Source organism: Ptychodera flava, chromosome 9 (assembly GCF_041260155.1).
Source record: "Ptychodera flava strain L36383 chromosome 9, AS_Pfla_20210202, whole genome shotgun sequence".
NCBI lineage: Eukaryota > Metazoa > Hemichordata > Enteropneusta > Ptychoderidae > Ptychodera > Ptychodera flava.
The window spans coordinates 23,647,438-23,661,927 of NC_091936.1; the positions used below are offsets into that span (position 1 = coordinate 23,647,438).

General features: G+C 36.7%; 1 protein-coding gene across 50 annotated transcripts in view; it reads right to left on the reverse strand.

Moving 5' to 3' along the window:
* Window positions 1-1,128: 1,128 nt before the first annotated feature.
* Window positions 1,129-14,490, reverse strand: part of LOC139140420 (catenin delta-2-like) — a 72,710-nt gene continuing 59,348 nt past the window's right edge. For all 50 annotated transcript variants that reach the window (XM_070709698.1, XM_070709693.1, XM_070709694.1 and 47 more), the window contains 9 exons: window positions 13,448-13,602; window positions 12,592-12,709; window positions 10,179-10,360; window positions 9,252-9,432; window positions 8,760-8,910; window positions 8,008-8,240; window positions 6,095-6,386; window positions 5,492-5,667; window positions 1,129-4,106 (listed from right to left, as the gene is read on the reverse strand). In XM_070709698.1, the coding sequence (XP_070565799.1) occupies window positions 3,936-4,106; window positions 5,492-5,667; window positions 6,095-6,386; window positions 8,008-8,240; window positions 8,760-8,910; window positions 9,252-9,432; window positions 10,179-10,360; window positions 12,592-12,709; window positions 13,448-13,602 (1,659 nt within the window). In that variant the 3' untranslated portion in view covers window positions 1,129-3,935. The remainder of the gene's footprint in view (window positions 4,107-5,491; window positions 5,668-6,094; window positions 6,387-8,007; window positions 8,241-8,759; window positions 8,911-9,251; window positions 9,433-10,178; window positions 10,361-12,591; window positions 12,710-13,447; window positions 13,603-14,490) is intronic.

Genomic DNA, 14,490 nt, shown 5'->3' on the forward strand with positions numbered 1-14,490 from the left:
CAATTTACCAATTTTTGTCATAAAGTTATGACAATCGTTGTAAACCACGCGCCTCTTTGCGGCAACAGCTTAGCGCTACCCGTTAAGTTATGTAGGTCAGCGGAGCGGAAATCATGGTCTAGCTCACGAGAATGGTTGTGACAAGCTGAATACATGATAGTGGCCTGCTAGCTGTAGGGGGTGAAAACTAAAGGCTAGTGAATCCAGCTGATAGAATTTCCAATTGACGCATTAATGGAACAAATAACAGCTCAGATGTATAGAGTTTGTCTTAGATCAATTTTTAGCTACTATAGACGCCACAGAAGCTATTGGGATGGGCATCTGTCCGGTGTCAGTCTGTATGTATGTATGTCCGTTTGTGAGGATGTCCGTCCACTAAAATATCTTGAGAACTGCATTACTTACAGATTTGATATTTGTTTGTGTGGATGCAAAATATGATTATGAGAAACTGTCTTATTTTATTTTTTGATATTGTTGAAAATATGCAAATTGGCCAAAAAAAGGCATTTTTGGTAAAGAAAACTTCATAACCGCTGGTCAGACAGCTTTGATATTTGGTATACAGGTCCCTACAGATGACTAAACTTAGATTTTTCAATTGTGATTGAATATGCAAATTTGTATTTTTAAGGAATTTTTTTGTCATTTTTGGTCAAAAATTTATTTCATCAAAACTGTTTGTCTGACGGCTTTGATATTTGGTATACAGGTTCATAGTAATGATCAAAATATGTTATATTCAAATGATGATATATGCAATTTTGTATTTTGGGGCAATTTTTGCCTTATATGGTCAAAAAAATTATTTCTCAAAAAGTACTCATCTGATAGCTTTGATATTTAGAATACAGGTTCCTACAGATGAACTAAATATGATATATTGAAACTTTGATGAAATCTGCAATTTTGTATTTTTGGCGCAATTTTTAGCCATTTTTGGGAAATTGAGAAAAGAAGAGAAAATGAACACGTATCTATGTTTTCGGCTGCATGTGAAAGGTTAGAGTTCCCTAGCAGCTCTAGTTGACATATACGGGTGGGGAAGGCAGTGATGTGGACTTTGGACAAATCAACACTGTAAAACCAGTAACCAAGATGGCGATAAACGTGATTCACACACAATTTTTTTACTAATCTCAAGAAGCATTTTTAATTGAAAACACACAAATAATCTTGACTTTAGTTTACATGATGTTGAATCTAGCATTGGAACCAAAAAATCTCACAAAGATAACAAGTACTTAAAAGACAACTTGGAGAGAAAATATAACAATAAAACTGATATAAGGAATATTTTCAAATAAAATGAGGAAAACAAAGCAGCCATTTACACAAGACAATAATCGGTTTGTTGGTAAAAAAATCTCACAGGCAACTATAGTAGTTGGAATATAATAATAAACTGTCGAACGTTGAACATCAAGAATTTTCTTAATGTAAAAATAAACTTACAGTACTATGATTCTGCTAAATTATTATAAGTTCTGTAGTCTAAATGCACGTATCAATAACAGCTGATTGAGCTGCAGTAGTATTTAAAACACTTTTTTTAAGACTTGGTCTTTGACAAGCGTGTGTAAAATTTGTCAAAAAACTACAAAGTTTATAAATCTTCAGATAACACCCTTAAAAATGCAATTTTCCAGAACATTTAATTTATTTGACGCTTGTACTACCATATTTTTTTTTAAAAAAACTTTGTGTGCAGTATTTAACAGAAGTGTTGTTAACAAGTGAAAATTATCTATTGCTCTTGGGTTCCTTTTTAATGCAGAATTCTATACAACTTTCCCCCTTTTTTTTGATTTGATTGAATCCAATAAAAGAAAATAAGAGTGAATTCCGTAAAAAGAGTTCAAAATGTTGCTACATCTCACTCGCTAGCTTTCCAAGGTGTCCCCATGAACATACACATGGCCATGTCTTCAGAGTGCTGTTGAAATCTGCATCTGTCAGTTATCTGGCACAGTTCAATGAAGATGTATTTGGTGAAGTCATTTTTTTTTAATAGAGTAAAAGTAGTGTCATTTTCTACACAGGTCAAAAGGCTTTTATTGTTAGGTATATGATCTCCTTATTCAGTCAATATCCTTGTTGTTCAAAGTCTCCCCATGACGGCAAACAACCTATCATTCTTGTGAAAATCCCACACTCCGTATCCACAGGTCTTTCCAACAGCATAACCACACGGTTTGGTCATTTCCTGGTTGGAAATTTTCTTCCGCTGAATATTAAAGACCTTCTTTGTTAAGTCTGTCTCTCCGGGGTCTATCGAAGAAAAATCTGCCTGTCTACAGATCGATGTCACACACAGTCACTGTCCTGCTGTTTATCCTGTGATGCGTACCACACCATCACACTATCTTTGACCGAACATGAATAAGCAGTCTTCCTTTCTGTGTACATTCCCCGCTATAAGGATTACCGGTATATTCCTCATCATAGGTACTAGGTAAGGTCCAGTTTGAATGAACTGAAGAACTCTAGATGTTTGGAAAGGTCTCTCCTCCATCATAGCAAAGTAGACACAGAATGTGTGTAATGTATCACACATCATTTAGAAACAGCAAGTTTTTATATACTGTAAGTTATCGTAATCCATGGCATGGTCAGAGGCACATTTTCAAGACGTCAGCAGGATCCCATGATTCACAAACACACAGCATATGCTTCTACATGACAACACACATTTTCCTTGGAGCAGCTATGTTTAGCAAGACTCATGGGTGCCTCACACAAAGTTCACAGCAAGACTGATTGCATGGTCTTCGTCATCTTCTCAAAGCATGGCTGCAAAGAACAGTGCATTCACTGGCACGAAATGTCCAAAAGCATACTAAAATTGCAGAGAAATACGATGGTTATTGTACGCCAAAGTATGGCTCACCAGCCATCTGCAGCAGTATAACTGTGACTGACAGCCTGGATAGAAACACTTTGATATGGCCAGGTCAGAGAACAGAGCATGCTCACTACGGTTTCACCAAAATGTCCTCAATTGACCTTTGCACGGGTGTGTCAACTGGAGGTCAAAAAATGGGAACATTGCTCTGATCTGGTCGGGCAAAGGCCGTTGAACAATCCATACTGAGTCAAGCAGAGGAAGGAAAAATTAAAGGCAGTGCCAAGGTGACAACAGTGATGAATGTACTAAAAATGTAAAAGAAGAAATATCAAAACTCGGTATACTTGTTGATACTACGAAACACCCTCTCAACATGCAACAAAATGTCAACATGCAATGAAAGTAGTCAAGTTACAATACTGATATGTCTTGCCTATGTTTTCATTTGTGCTTTTTAAATTTGAATCTTCGTTTGACTTTGTTTGTTTGTTCACTGTGTGGTGACTGACAATTTTTTAAATCTGCCTAACAAAATTGTTGTTTGGTTCAGTTGGCAAAATGCAACTCAGAACTTTTAAAGGCACAACTCGGAAACTCAATCCCCCATATTTCACTATGCCCTATACACTGCCATGTAAATTATTACAAACGGTTTGATTTGTGACTTTAAGCTGAACAAGTTTATGGCACAGACAAGAGAAGAATGTACTCCATTTAAACTAACGAAGAGAAACAAAAATATTTGCACGACTCTGTTTACATGTGGACATGTTTTGTGTAGCTGATAACAAGTAACTTGGAAAAAGCCATCCAAAATAGCCTTTTTTTAAGAAATGTACAAAATTTGAAATATTACGACCTAAGTCGTGCTAAAACCTTTCATTTGATTTCATTTGATTTGATTTGCCCAAAAATCATTGCTTTTCTACGTTTTTGGTTTCCTTTCTAACAGATAAAATTTTCCTTTCTGGTTCACAAGTGGTTTTGAACATAGGTACAGAGCCATCTTTTTTTTTGCAGGTTTTTTCTGTTGTTTCTTCAAGCTACAACGATCGCGCATTTGGTCGATATTTGTAAGATAATTTTACACCCAAGAATCGGCTGCTTGTTGTCCACTGTCGTCTAGCGCTATCCCCTGCGATGTATTTTGACTGTCGTGGGGATCTTCGTAATCTCGACGCCTCCTGGTGCTTTTCTTGTCACGATCTACTTGGGCATACACTGGTTCACGGCTATCAACTTGTTGCTGTGGTTCCTGGTGGGAAAATGATAGAAAAAAATATATTATACCTTAAATGGTTGTGGACTTGTGGACTAGTATCTAATATTGTACAGTAAACCTCATTCACATTGAACTTGGAGCTAACTTTGAATCATAAATGCAGCTAAAGGAAAGTTAGTCAGACTCCAAGAGTCTTTCAACTCTTGGCCAGTCTATAGCTGATGTGTACAAATTGTGAACCTTGCGGAGAAAATTGAATTTGTTCTGGCTTATTGGAATCCATTTCTCACTAAGGTAAACACAGGAAATGGTTACCGTTTGGAATTAAAAATATCTGAAAAGTTAAGTTTGTTTGCTTTGATTACCTGTGATTTTGATATTTTGATTACGAAAAATGAATAGTGTTATGATTTCTTGAGCAGACTGCAGGCGAAACTTTCAGACTTTCAATTTTTGTATCATCAGGGTTTGTTATAACCCTAGGGCAAATACTGACAGATACGGGCAGATACCAGCTCTCAAAGCTATGTAAATTTGTTGAACTGGGTTGGACTACGACAGACATTATATATCAGAATCTGTTGATATCTGGTTGACCTTGTCTATACAACAGTTTGGGTTTTGCAGAACACTCATGTGTCTCTGTTGAAATCAAGACTGGTCCTTGTAAACCTCCTCACTGGGTGCTGAGTGATGCTTTCTTCAAAGAAGACAGACCTTGGATACACTGATGCATCTTAGCTGTAAACTAGAAGATGTTTTAAGGTAGAACAGGCCTCAAAGACCGATATTTAGACTCTCAAATTTGTACCATCTTTTCTAATTTACCACTTGTGGGAGCTAAATTTAAAGTTCTTGGAGTAAGAAAGCTCTTCAGCATCTTAGCCTTTTTTGAAGATCAAAAATAATATTTTCCCCTCATAGAGTTAACACAGGGATGGCAGCCCTTTTGAATTTCACACATCAGTAAATGTTAGGTAATTTGTTTCTCTAGTACCAAGCTTTACACGGTGATCCCTGATTATCATTGCCAATTTGGTGGGAGAATGGTTGAAAGTGTCATGGAGTTTGAGCAAACGTTTACATCTCTCACTTTCGAGGCGTCTACTACCTTAAACCTGGTTTTTGTTCAAATCAAACAAATTTTGATATATTGGTGCAAGTCTGTTGACCTATGTATGGTAGGTACTCTCAAACTGACTTTGTTGATAACTTGCCGATCCTTTTCCAAAATAATTTGGTTTAGCAGAACAGTGACAGGTACCAGGGATTTGATTTGTTGATGTTATGATAATCCGTTAATACTGGAAAATTTAGGGTTTATTTATGTCTGTTTACTGAAAATACAGTCACTGGATCTAGCATTTTGCAGCAAGTGATATGAACTGTCTGTGCGTAGCTGGGTATCATCAACTCACCCTTGACATTCCGTGCATGGGTACAGCGCCTGGTGGGGGACGTCTGCTGTAGCTCGCATTACTAGCCTGGCTGTCCAATGTAGAGTACGGTCCAGGACTGGCAAGACTGACTTCAGTCATGGGGATGTCATCCCGGTATAAACCTTGACCTTGGTCACCATAGCGATCCCTCTCAGCTGTACCAACACAAAGAGGAAACAATATGGATGTATGCCCTGTTATGCCAAACATTACAAAGTCATTCTGTAGCCAGTATGAAGTTGCCAGTTGGTCTGATCTGTACCTTGAATTAAAATGATCTTGATCTGTACAATCTGGCTGTTCAATTTGAAACAAACCAACAGTATATGACTGGAGCACCCATTCATTTCAAGAATTTGGGCAAAAGTCTGCAATGACAGATAAATCATACTCTGTGTTTAAATCTTCATGATTCGTCGTGGTTACATACTGTTGTTTTCAAAAAAACTTTCTAAACCTGGCAAATGGGCATTTCTTTCCCATTTGGATATTCTATGAATTCATATATGTCAGAGGTGATCAGTTACACATGTCAAGCCCTATTCCATCAATTCCTTCAAGAAACTGTAACAAAATACTTACCTGTGCCATATCTACCGTCATCGTAAGTCTGCGGACTTTGACCCGTATAGACTGACCCCTGACCTTCTGACCTCTTTGGCAGTGTAGTGTCATCATATTCTAAGCCATGTCCTGGTGATGTGGGTGAAGTGAATGACTGGCTGGGGCCAGTGGTGCTGCCAGGAGTGCCTGATGCCGGATGTGGTGTTGGTCGTGTTGAGGTCTTGACACTGGGTGTAAAATGCCCAGCGTTCCAACCGTCCTTCTTGTACAGCACTCTTAAGTCTTTAAAAGCCCACATCGTTACAAGCACCTGTTGATGAGAGAAAATTTCAAAGTCAGAAGAGAATGAGATACAAAAGGATGAATGCCACTTGTCATTGCTTTATATTGAGATATTAAAAGACACCTAGTTTCCTCGTATCAATGAAGAAATCAATGTTCACTCAAAACTGTCTAAAACACTGCATTGATAAAGTTTACCTTTTCCCAACATCAATATACCTAATTTTGCTGCATACAGGTCAAAACAGCCAATTGAAAACATTTTGGATGTATCAGAAGGGTTAGGGCAACTCATTGATATTCAACATGTTCCATGGAACCATTGTAATTTCAAAGGTGAATAATAAAAACACAGCGTGTTCAAATTCCATTGTTCTCTATTATTATTCACAAGCGACCTAGCGGCCGATATAGCTCCGCTGTGTTTATGTAGAGAATAACTATTTTTGACACATGTTGATGAAGAGGTGGAAAATCTTTGATAGCTCAATGCAGTGGCCACAGAAAGTGGCTAAAATAAGCTGCAAAAATACACATTGAAGATTTCATCATACTTTGAATATATCACATCGGATCATCCCTAAGAACATGTCAACCAAAGCTATCTGATGAGTAGATTTGTGAGAATAAAATTTTCTGACCAAAAATGGCAACAATTGCCCCAAAAAATAAAAATTGCAGATTTCATCATAATTTCAAAAGATCAAATTTAGTTCATCTGTAGGAACCTGTATACCAAATTTCAAAGCTATCAGATGAGTAGTTTTGGAAATACACATTTTTTGACCAAAAATGGCAAAAATTGCCCCAAAAGTACAAAATTACAGATTTCATCAGAAATTCAATATATATTACTTAGTTCATCTATAGAAACCTGTATACCAAATTTCAAAACTATCAGACCAGTACTTTTTGATAAATACATTTTTTGACCAAAAATGGCAAAAATTGCCTTAAAAATGCAAATTTACATATTTCTGCACAATTTGAACAAATCTGAAATAGATCATCCCTAGGGACATATGTACCAAATATCAAAGCTATCTGACCGGTACTTTTAAAGAAGAAGATTTTTAAAGATTTTTTTACCAAAAATGACAAAAATTGCCTTAAAAATACAAATATGCAAATTTCACCATGATTTGAACAAATCTGACTCAAGTCACCCTAAGTAAACTGCATATCAAATTTCAAAGCAATCGTTCAAGCGGTTTGAGAGAAGAAGATTTTTTTACCAAAAACACCAAAAAATGCCCCAAAAATACAAATATGCAAATTTCACCGCGATTTGAACAAACTTAAGTGAGGTCACCCCAAGTGAACTGCATATCAAATTTCAAAGCAATCGGACTTGCGCTTTCAGAGAAGAAGGCAATTGTTGACAGACGACGGACGACGACGGACGACGACGACGGACGACGACGGAGAATCAGCCTATTTGATAAGCTCCGCGTCGCTGACAGCGGAGCTAAAAATGAAACTACACTTGTACATATGTATGTGTGTGTATGTGTGTGTGTCTCTGTATGTGTATGTATATATGTATGTATACATGTACACACACATTATAAAGGCTAAAAAACTGTGGCTATACAGGAGTTGTAAATTTTTAAAAATGTTTTTGAGTGATGGAGGGACAGACTGCTTACTTGATTAGCTGCACGGACAATTTTCATTTCATATTTGTCTCTTGACTTGGACATGGTGACTAATTTTTCAATGCCACTGGCATCACGTAATGACTTGGCGTTTTCCATGTTTCTGAGAATGACTTCATGCAGACAGTTCAACACTGCCACAATGGTGCTAGGGGAATACTTGGTCGCTTGCTCTCCTGGTCCGCCGGGTAAACAGAACACCAGGTCACGCATGGCATACTTGCCTGGGTTTTTGGAAAAAAGTCAATAGGAAAGATTGATGAGAGCATGCACGCAGCAAAATTTTACAAACAACAACAAGAATCATAATTTACATTACAGTTTCTATTTAGTAGCTGAGAAAGTGCTATAATATTGCAAGAAATATGCAGTGCATAATTCACCAAATTTTTAAAACTTTCAGTCTTGCACAGGTCATACTTCAGTAGCATTTAAGATTTTTGATGATCTCTGATAAAAATTCTGGTTCAAATAGCAACCAACGGCGTAAAAACTGATACAAATTGAGTTTTGAAGTGGCTAATTCATCACAGGCACTCTGAAACTAAAGAAAATTGTGTTGTACGGAAGCATGCACTTTTCTCATTTTTGTTGGCAATAACCTGTTAACTTCCATACAAGTACACACTGCATCTCCCTTTACCATGTTTGTCAATTCCTTTACCAAGGAAAGTTTCAAACGAAGGTAGAACAAACAGTCATACTAAAACAATTACAAGCCTCAAAATACACGTGACTCTTACCTATAAGTTCCTTATTTCTTGGGTCAATGGAAAGATTCCGGAGTGCCTTTGACACGGCACATACCACTCTATCATTATCCATTCGTAGTAATTCCACTAATACTGGCAGTCCTTTATCCTTCCGGACATTAGCACGGATGTACACTGACCACTGCATGGAAAGAGAATACCTATTACTTATACATATCATTTACTGCAGTTTTCATTCATATCAAGAGAAATTAGTCCTCTAATTGGTTAATTAGATGAGGAGCTCTAAACTTCTATGTTCTTGTGTCTTTTCTTAATAAGATATCTCAACTATTTCAATGTCTGCACACTGTCCTTAAGTGACCTTTTCCAATGGTTCAATGTCCCTATGCCTTGTCCTTACGTGACCTTGCCCCATTTCATTTCCAAAATGGTGGACACATTGGTCGATTGCACTGCAGTGGATGCAATCATAACTTTTAAAACACTATTCTGGTGTACAATATAGAGCGATTGCCTCACCTTCCAATCTGCAGCTGCTAAGTTCTGTATCGTACCCGCTGCTGACTCTAAGGTGTCAGGGTTGGAACATTCTGACAGCAGAGATAGGTAAGGCCTGCACACATCTGGTTGCCACAGCAACTCCATGCCAACAGCAGGTTCTGTCCTCTGTGGGGGATTGTTGGGATCCACAGCTATTTTGCTGTTGAATGAACACACAAGAAAGCCATCAAGCATACACACAAAAAAGTGCAAGAAAAGTTCAACTCTGGTGTGGTCAATTTCAAAGATACATGTGAAAGTTAATTATTGTAAATCACCAGGGAACCCTTTTGTGTTTTGAAAATCACTTAACCAGATCAGAAATTAGTGCTGCTAGTGTTGATGTACAACCGCCTAACCATGAATATTTAGCATCCCTGGCATTATAAAGAATACACGGAAGAGCAGGAAGATTTTAATCAGGCCCCTAAAGGGTCAAAAGCTGTAACTTTTGCTACATTTTACAATTTCATTCTGTGTATCTACCCATTACACACCATATATCTGCCTATCACAACACATCTGTATCCAAAATGGTGTGGGAAAAAATGTTCTCACAAGCATATGGCTTTACTTTCGCACCCTATGCTTCACTTCCGAAACAAATGTTACTTCTAAAACAAATGTATTACTTCTAAGTTTAGCATTATGTAAGTATGCATATCAACTGATGGGTCATTATCAATGGAAAATATTGCCACTGACCAAAATCATGCACTATCTTGTATACAATTTCTGGTAATAATTTGCATATTTCCATATGTTGACAAGTTGAGCACTTCCCATTACACCATGTTTGAAGTAGAACAAGAAACTGCATTCAACAAATTCAGCAAAGACGATGGAAATACAGCTGCAAGAGATTTAAATGTCCCGTTGATGAAAGTAATCAGTAAAAATATCTACCCTGCATATTGGTCCTTCTTTTTCTTGCTGCCGCCGCCTCCAAAACATGATGTGTCATTTGGTTTCTTGTTTTGCTGTTTGGGTTGGTTGGCTTTGCCCTGGAGTTCATTGTCTGGGTGCCTCACTTCAACAGGCATACGGTATGAAAGATTCCTCAGTATACACATACAGTTTTCAACAGCCTAGAAATTCAAAAACAGCACAGATCAGTAGTTTTTCTCCATGAAAAATTCACCAGTAAGTGTGATCATGGGTAAAGTTTTATGAATGTATCATGCTGAAATAAGTTGAAATGTGAATATTGATTATGTTGATTATTTATCTATAACAATGTCTTGAGAAGACATACATTCTGATCTTTGGTGTTTATTAACATTGTGTTGTGTGTGTTTACATATATTTATATTAATGTGTACATGAACACACATGCATAATATATATATATATATATATATATATATATATATATATATATATATAATATATAATATATATATATATATATATATATATATATATATATATATATGAATGTGTGTGTGTGTGTGTGCGTGCATACAGTAATTATGTAGTTATATATATCCATAAATCAATACAAAATTTCTATATCTGTAAAACCCTGAAAACATACATCACACTTTACATAAAGATTTTATATCTAACTTACAAGTATCAGTGTAATAATAAAGTACACACAATACTTCTGCTTTGAATTGTTTCACAAATATAACAGGAAGCTATATCAAAGAGCATAGCATATAAAAGCTTCCGGATCCAATAATCTGTGTGGAGCATGATAAACATATCATGCCCACAACAAAAGTATGATTGAAACTAAATATGAACATCAAAGAACACTCAATTATCGTGTTTTCATTTTATGACAAGAAAAGGAAATGTCCAATGATAGAAATTTTAAATTGTTGTGAGCATTATATAAACACCAGGCAGCTTTATGTGGTGATCTGGTTGAGGGTAAGCAGAACTGTTCTGTTCAGACATGTAGAAATGAAATTCCATTTTAATTCAAGGTCAAAGGAAAATGCCATACATTTTACTGAGCAACAAGACAGGTCAACCTTTTGCAGGCCAGGGTTGATGGGCTCGGTCAATGTATCAAAGGCCAATGCTGTAGACATAGCATATTGTCACATAGACCACATACAGCCACCACACTATTTCTCTGTTGCTATGGCTGATCATGATGACGATAAATTTTGTACCACTACCTCCTACTCGGTTCTCAGGAAACTCTTGATGTAACTCTTACATATAGGTTTCATATTGTATTGCGTGAAGACCCTACAAAGTGCAGAGCATGCTACAGGAGGCGGCCTGATAACTCCATGGGTTTGTGATTACTTTGATGATAAAATTTCAAACCCTAAATACTTTCATATCAAATTCCAAATCTGAACTAGGTCAACAACAGGTTAACAATGTGATTCCATTGATGACAGAGAGATAAACTGATGTCTTTTCTTTCAACTCACTGACAAACATATTAACACAGTTGACACCAGAGCAGAGAACTTGAATTTTTTGTGGTGCATGATGCATGGAGAAAAATTCTGAACAGTGTTCACAATTGTGTAGCAGAGTACATCTATAGAATCCAGAGTCAAGTTATATATCAGTTCAAGGAAACAAAACAGTGCCAATGTGTGGGCACACATATACATCCAACTCTTTCTGTTTATCGATATAGTGTTGCAACCATTGAACCTATTTGAGTATTACAAGCACATTTTCTCAGGTCATACCAACAATGGGGTAGGTACATCTGATGACTGAGATTCAGAAAACTTCTCAATGTTTTTTTAATGACAGCTGCAAATGTTTCTTAATAATGCTTTCTTAGGTATGTCCCCTTATCTTAAAATGCTGACATTGTGAAATTGCGTTACTTTCAATCAAGTTTCACACACACATTCTCTACATACAAGCTTGAAATAAGGGTATAATCATCTCATTTGCATTCCATAATAACCTGATACACCTAAAACTCAATATCTGAAACAATCTGCGCTATGCCGGGTCATGGAATAGGTTCATCACACAAGTTATGTGAATTCTTAGGCTAACTGCAATGGCAGGCAGTGGTGTTGATTACATTGACTGTAAACAATGTGTGTTCCAGCAGTTTGATAACCTTTGACCTCAGCAAACCAATACAAAATAACACACCCTAACCCTAGCAGCTGTCAATCACTGGACTGAACACCTGCCAGACGCGACCTGACCAACAACCAAAACCTTCAGTCTGCAATTTTATTGGCCAAAGTTGATACCACAAGCGGGGTCAAAACTCTTGCTTCACAGTTTCTTGACCTGATGCAACATCGTTACATCTGAGAAATACTGGTGTTAAGACACAGCTGGTAGGTATAAATAAATCTTGTATGACGCCTACCTTATTATCCATATCATTTTTGCCGATGGCGGATCGGATAACAAACATAAGAGAGTCCACAAGGCCTTCACATTCCCTCATCTTGGTTCTTGCTTCAGGCCCAGCTGAACTCACATTCCTACAAGTGGACGCAAACACAGATCATATATTACAAGTGTATAAATATACGGTGTCTGCTACCGCTGTGATGGACTATCTGCCTTCTCAATGTGACAATGTTTTGATTCTCCCCGGATGTAAATACAGGATAAAATGAGCATTTAAAGCTATGAATCTAAAACTTTTTTCCACTTTTCTGAGTAACAACTAGATGTATATTTTAGCATAAAGCTACATATCTCAGGCGCCAGTAGAATAACTACTAACTGCTATCTGTCAGATGAATATTTGACTTTTCCAAGGCTGTCTGACCTGTTTATCAATTCTGATCTGTTTGCCATGCAAAAGTTTTTTGATGAAATCAAGGAAATAAGACAGGTTTGTGAGATGGTTTTGAGAATTGAAAATGTAATTTGCATGGGACAGTTAATTCTTAAAAATTTAATTTGCATGGGACAGTGAAGTAGAGGAAGTATTCCATATCTACACACTGTACCACATTACAATATGACGACAGCTATGTCACAACACTACACAAAATAATGGTTTATTCCATAATGCAAGCTTATAACACAAAGGAACAGATGGGAGACTGCACAAAATGAAAAAAAAAAAATCCACATATACAAGATACTCTGCTGATAATTTTTGTGCCTCAAAGCGGTAAACAGCTTTCACAATTTGTACTTGCATAGGTGTTCAGATAGATAGATGCAACCACGTACTAACATTACATTGCATTGATCTTCTGACTTACCTAAGACAGCCTGTAGTGTTTCTAAATACAGTGGACAGTGGTACATCTCTAGCTTTGGTGTCCTCATCCACATTTCTATCCCAGCCTGATTCTGGTATGATCACCACGTTTGTCATCACAGCCAACCCATCGTCTATAATTGGCTTCTTTAGAGACTATGGATCAAGACAAAGAATACAGAGATCAAAAAACGGCCTCTGAGTACATTGGGTCTAAGGTCAAATTTTTCAACACTGAGGAAATGGACAAACAGTAATTATGTGATAGGTCAGTCAAATTCCAGAGTTGGTCAAAACAGCAATTATTCACAAATTTATTTACTATTTGGGTTGGGTCAGAATGGAGTGGGAATAATCCCATTCTTTCAGTCTTGCACAGACGTGCTCTGAACAGACTTATTGTACATAGTTGGAATGAAAGGTGGACAGCTCTAATATCTTTTGAACGTGAAGACTGAATGTCTGTACTGTGCCAACCACTGACATGTCTGCTTGAACTGAAAGCAGAGTCAAAATTTTGAGGACGTCTCTCTTTAGATGTAAGCGTTTACCAAACACTGTATTTGCCCAGTTCGTATCAGACTGATATGCGAAGAATTCAGTATTCAAGTTTCAACAGAGTACTGTACAGTGCTGTTATCATTGTTTTGACCAAAAAGTACTCTGGTATCTTCTCTGTTGTTATTAGTGAGTTACGCTCATAGATAAACATATGATGTTAGTTGTATATATACTACACCACAAAATTCATTCCGACTATATGTTACAGGCGTTTGTTTTTTGCATTTTATATATTTTTTGCTTTTTATTTTTATTGCAAAGCCATGGAAAAAGTCACAATTTAAAAGTAAATACACATGCGATGATCTAAACTTTTGTCTTAAATAATGGGTGTTTGTTCACTGTCATTCTTTTTTAAACTTTTAATTCCCAAAACAAAAATAGAAGACTTTTTAATATTATTACTGTGCAACATTAAAAATCCAAATTTACCGTTTGCTGATACGTACACAACAACCCAAATAATAAATCACATCGGACAAC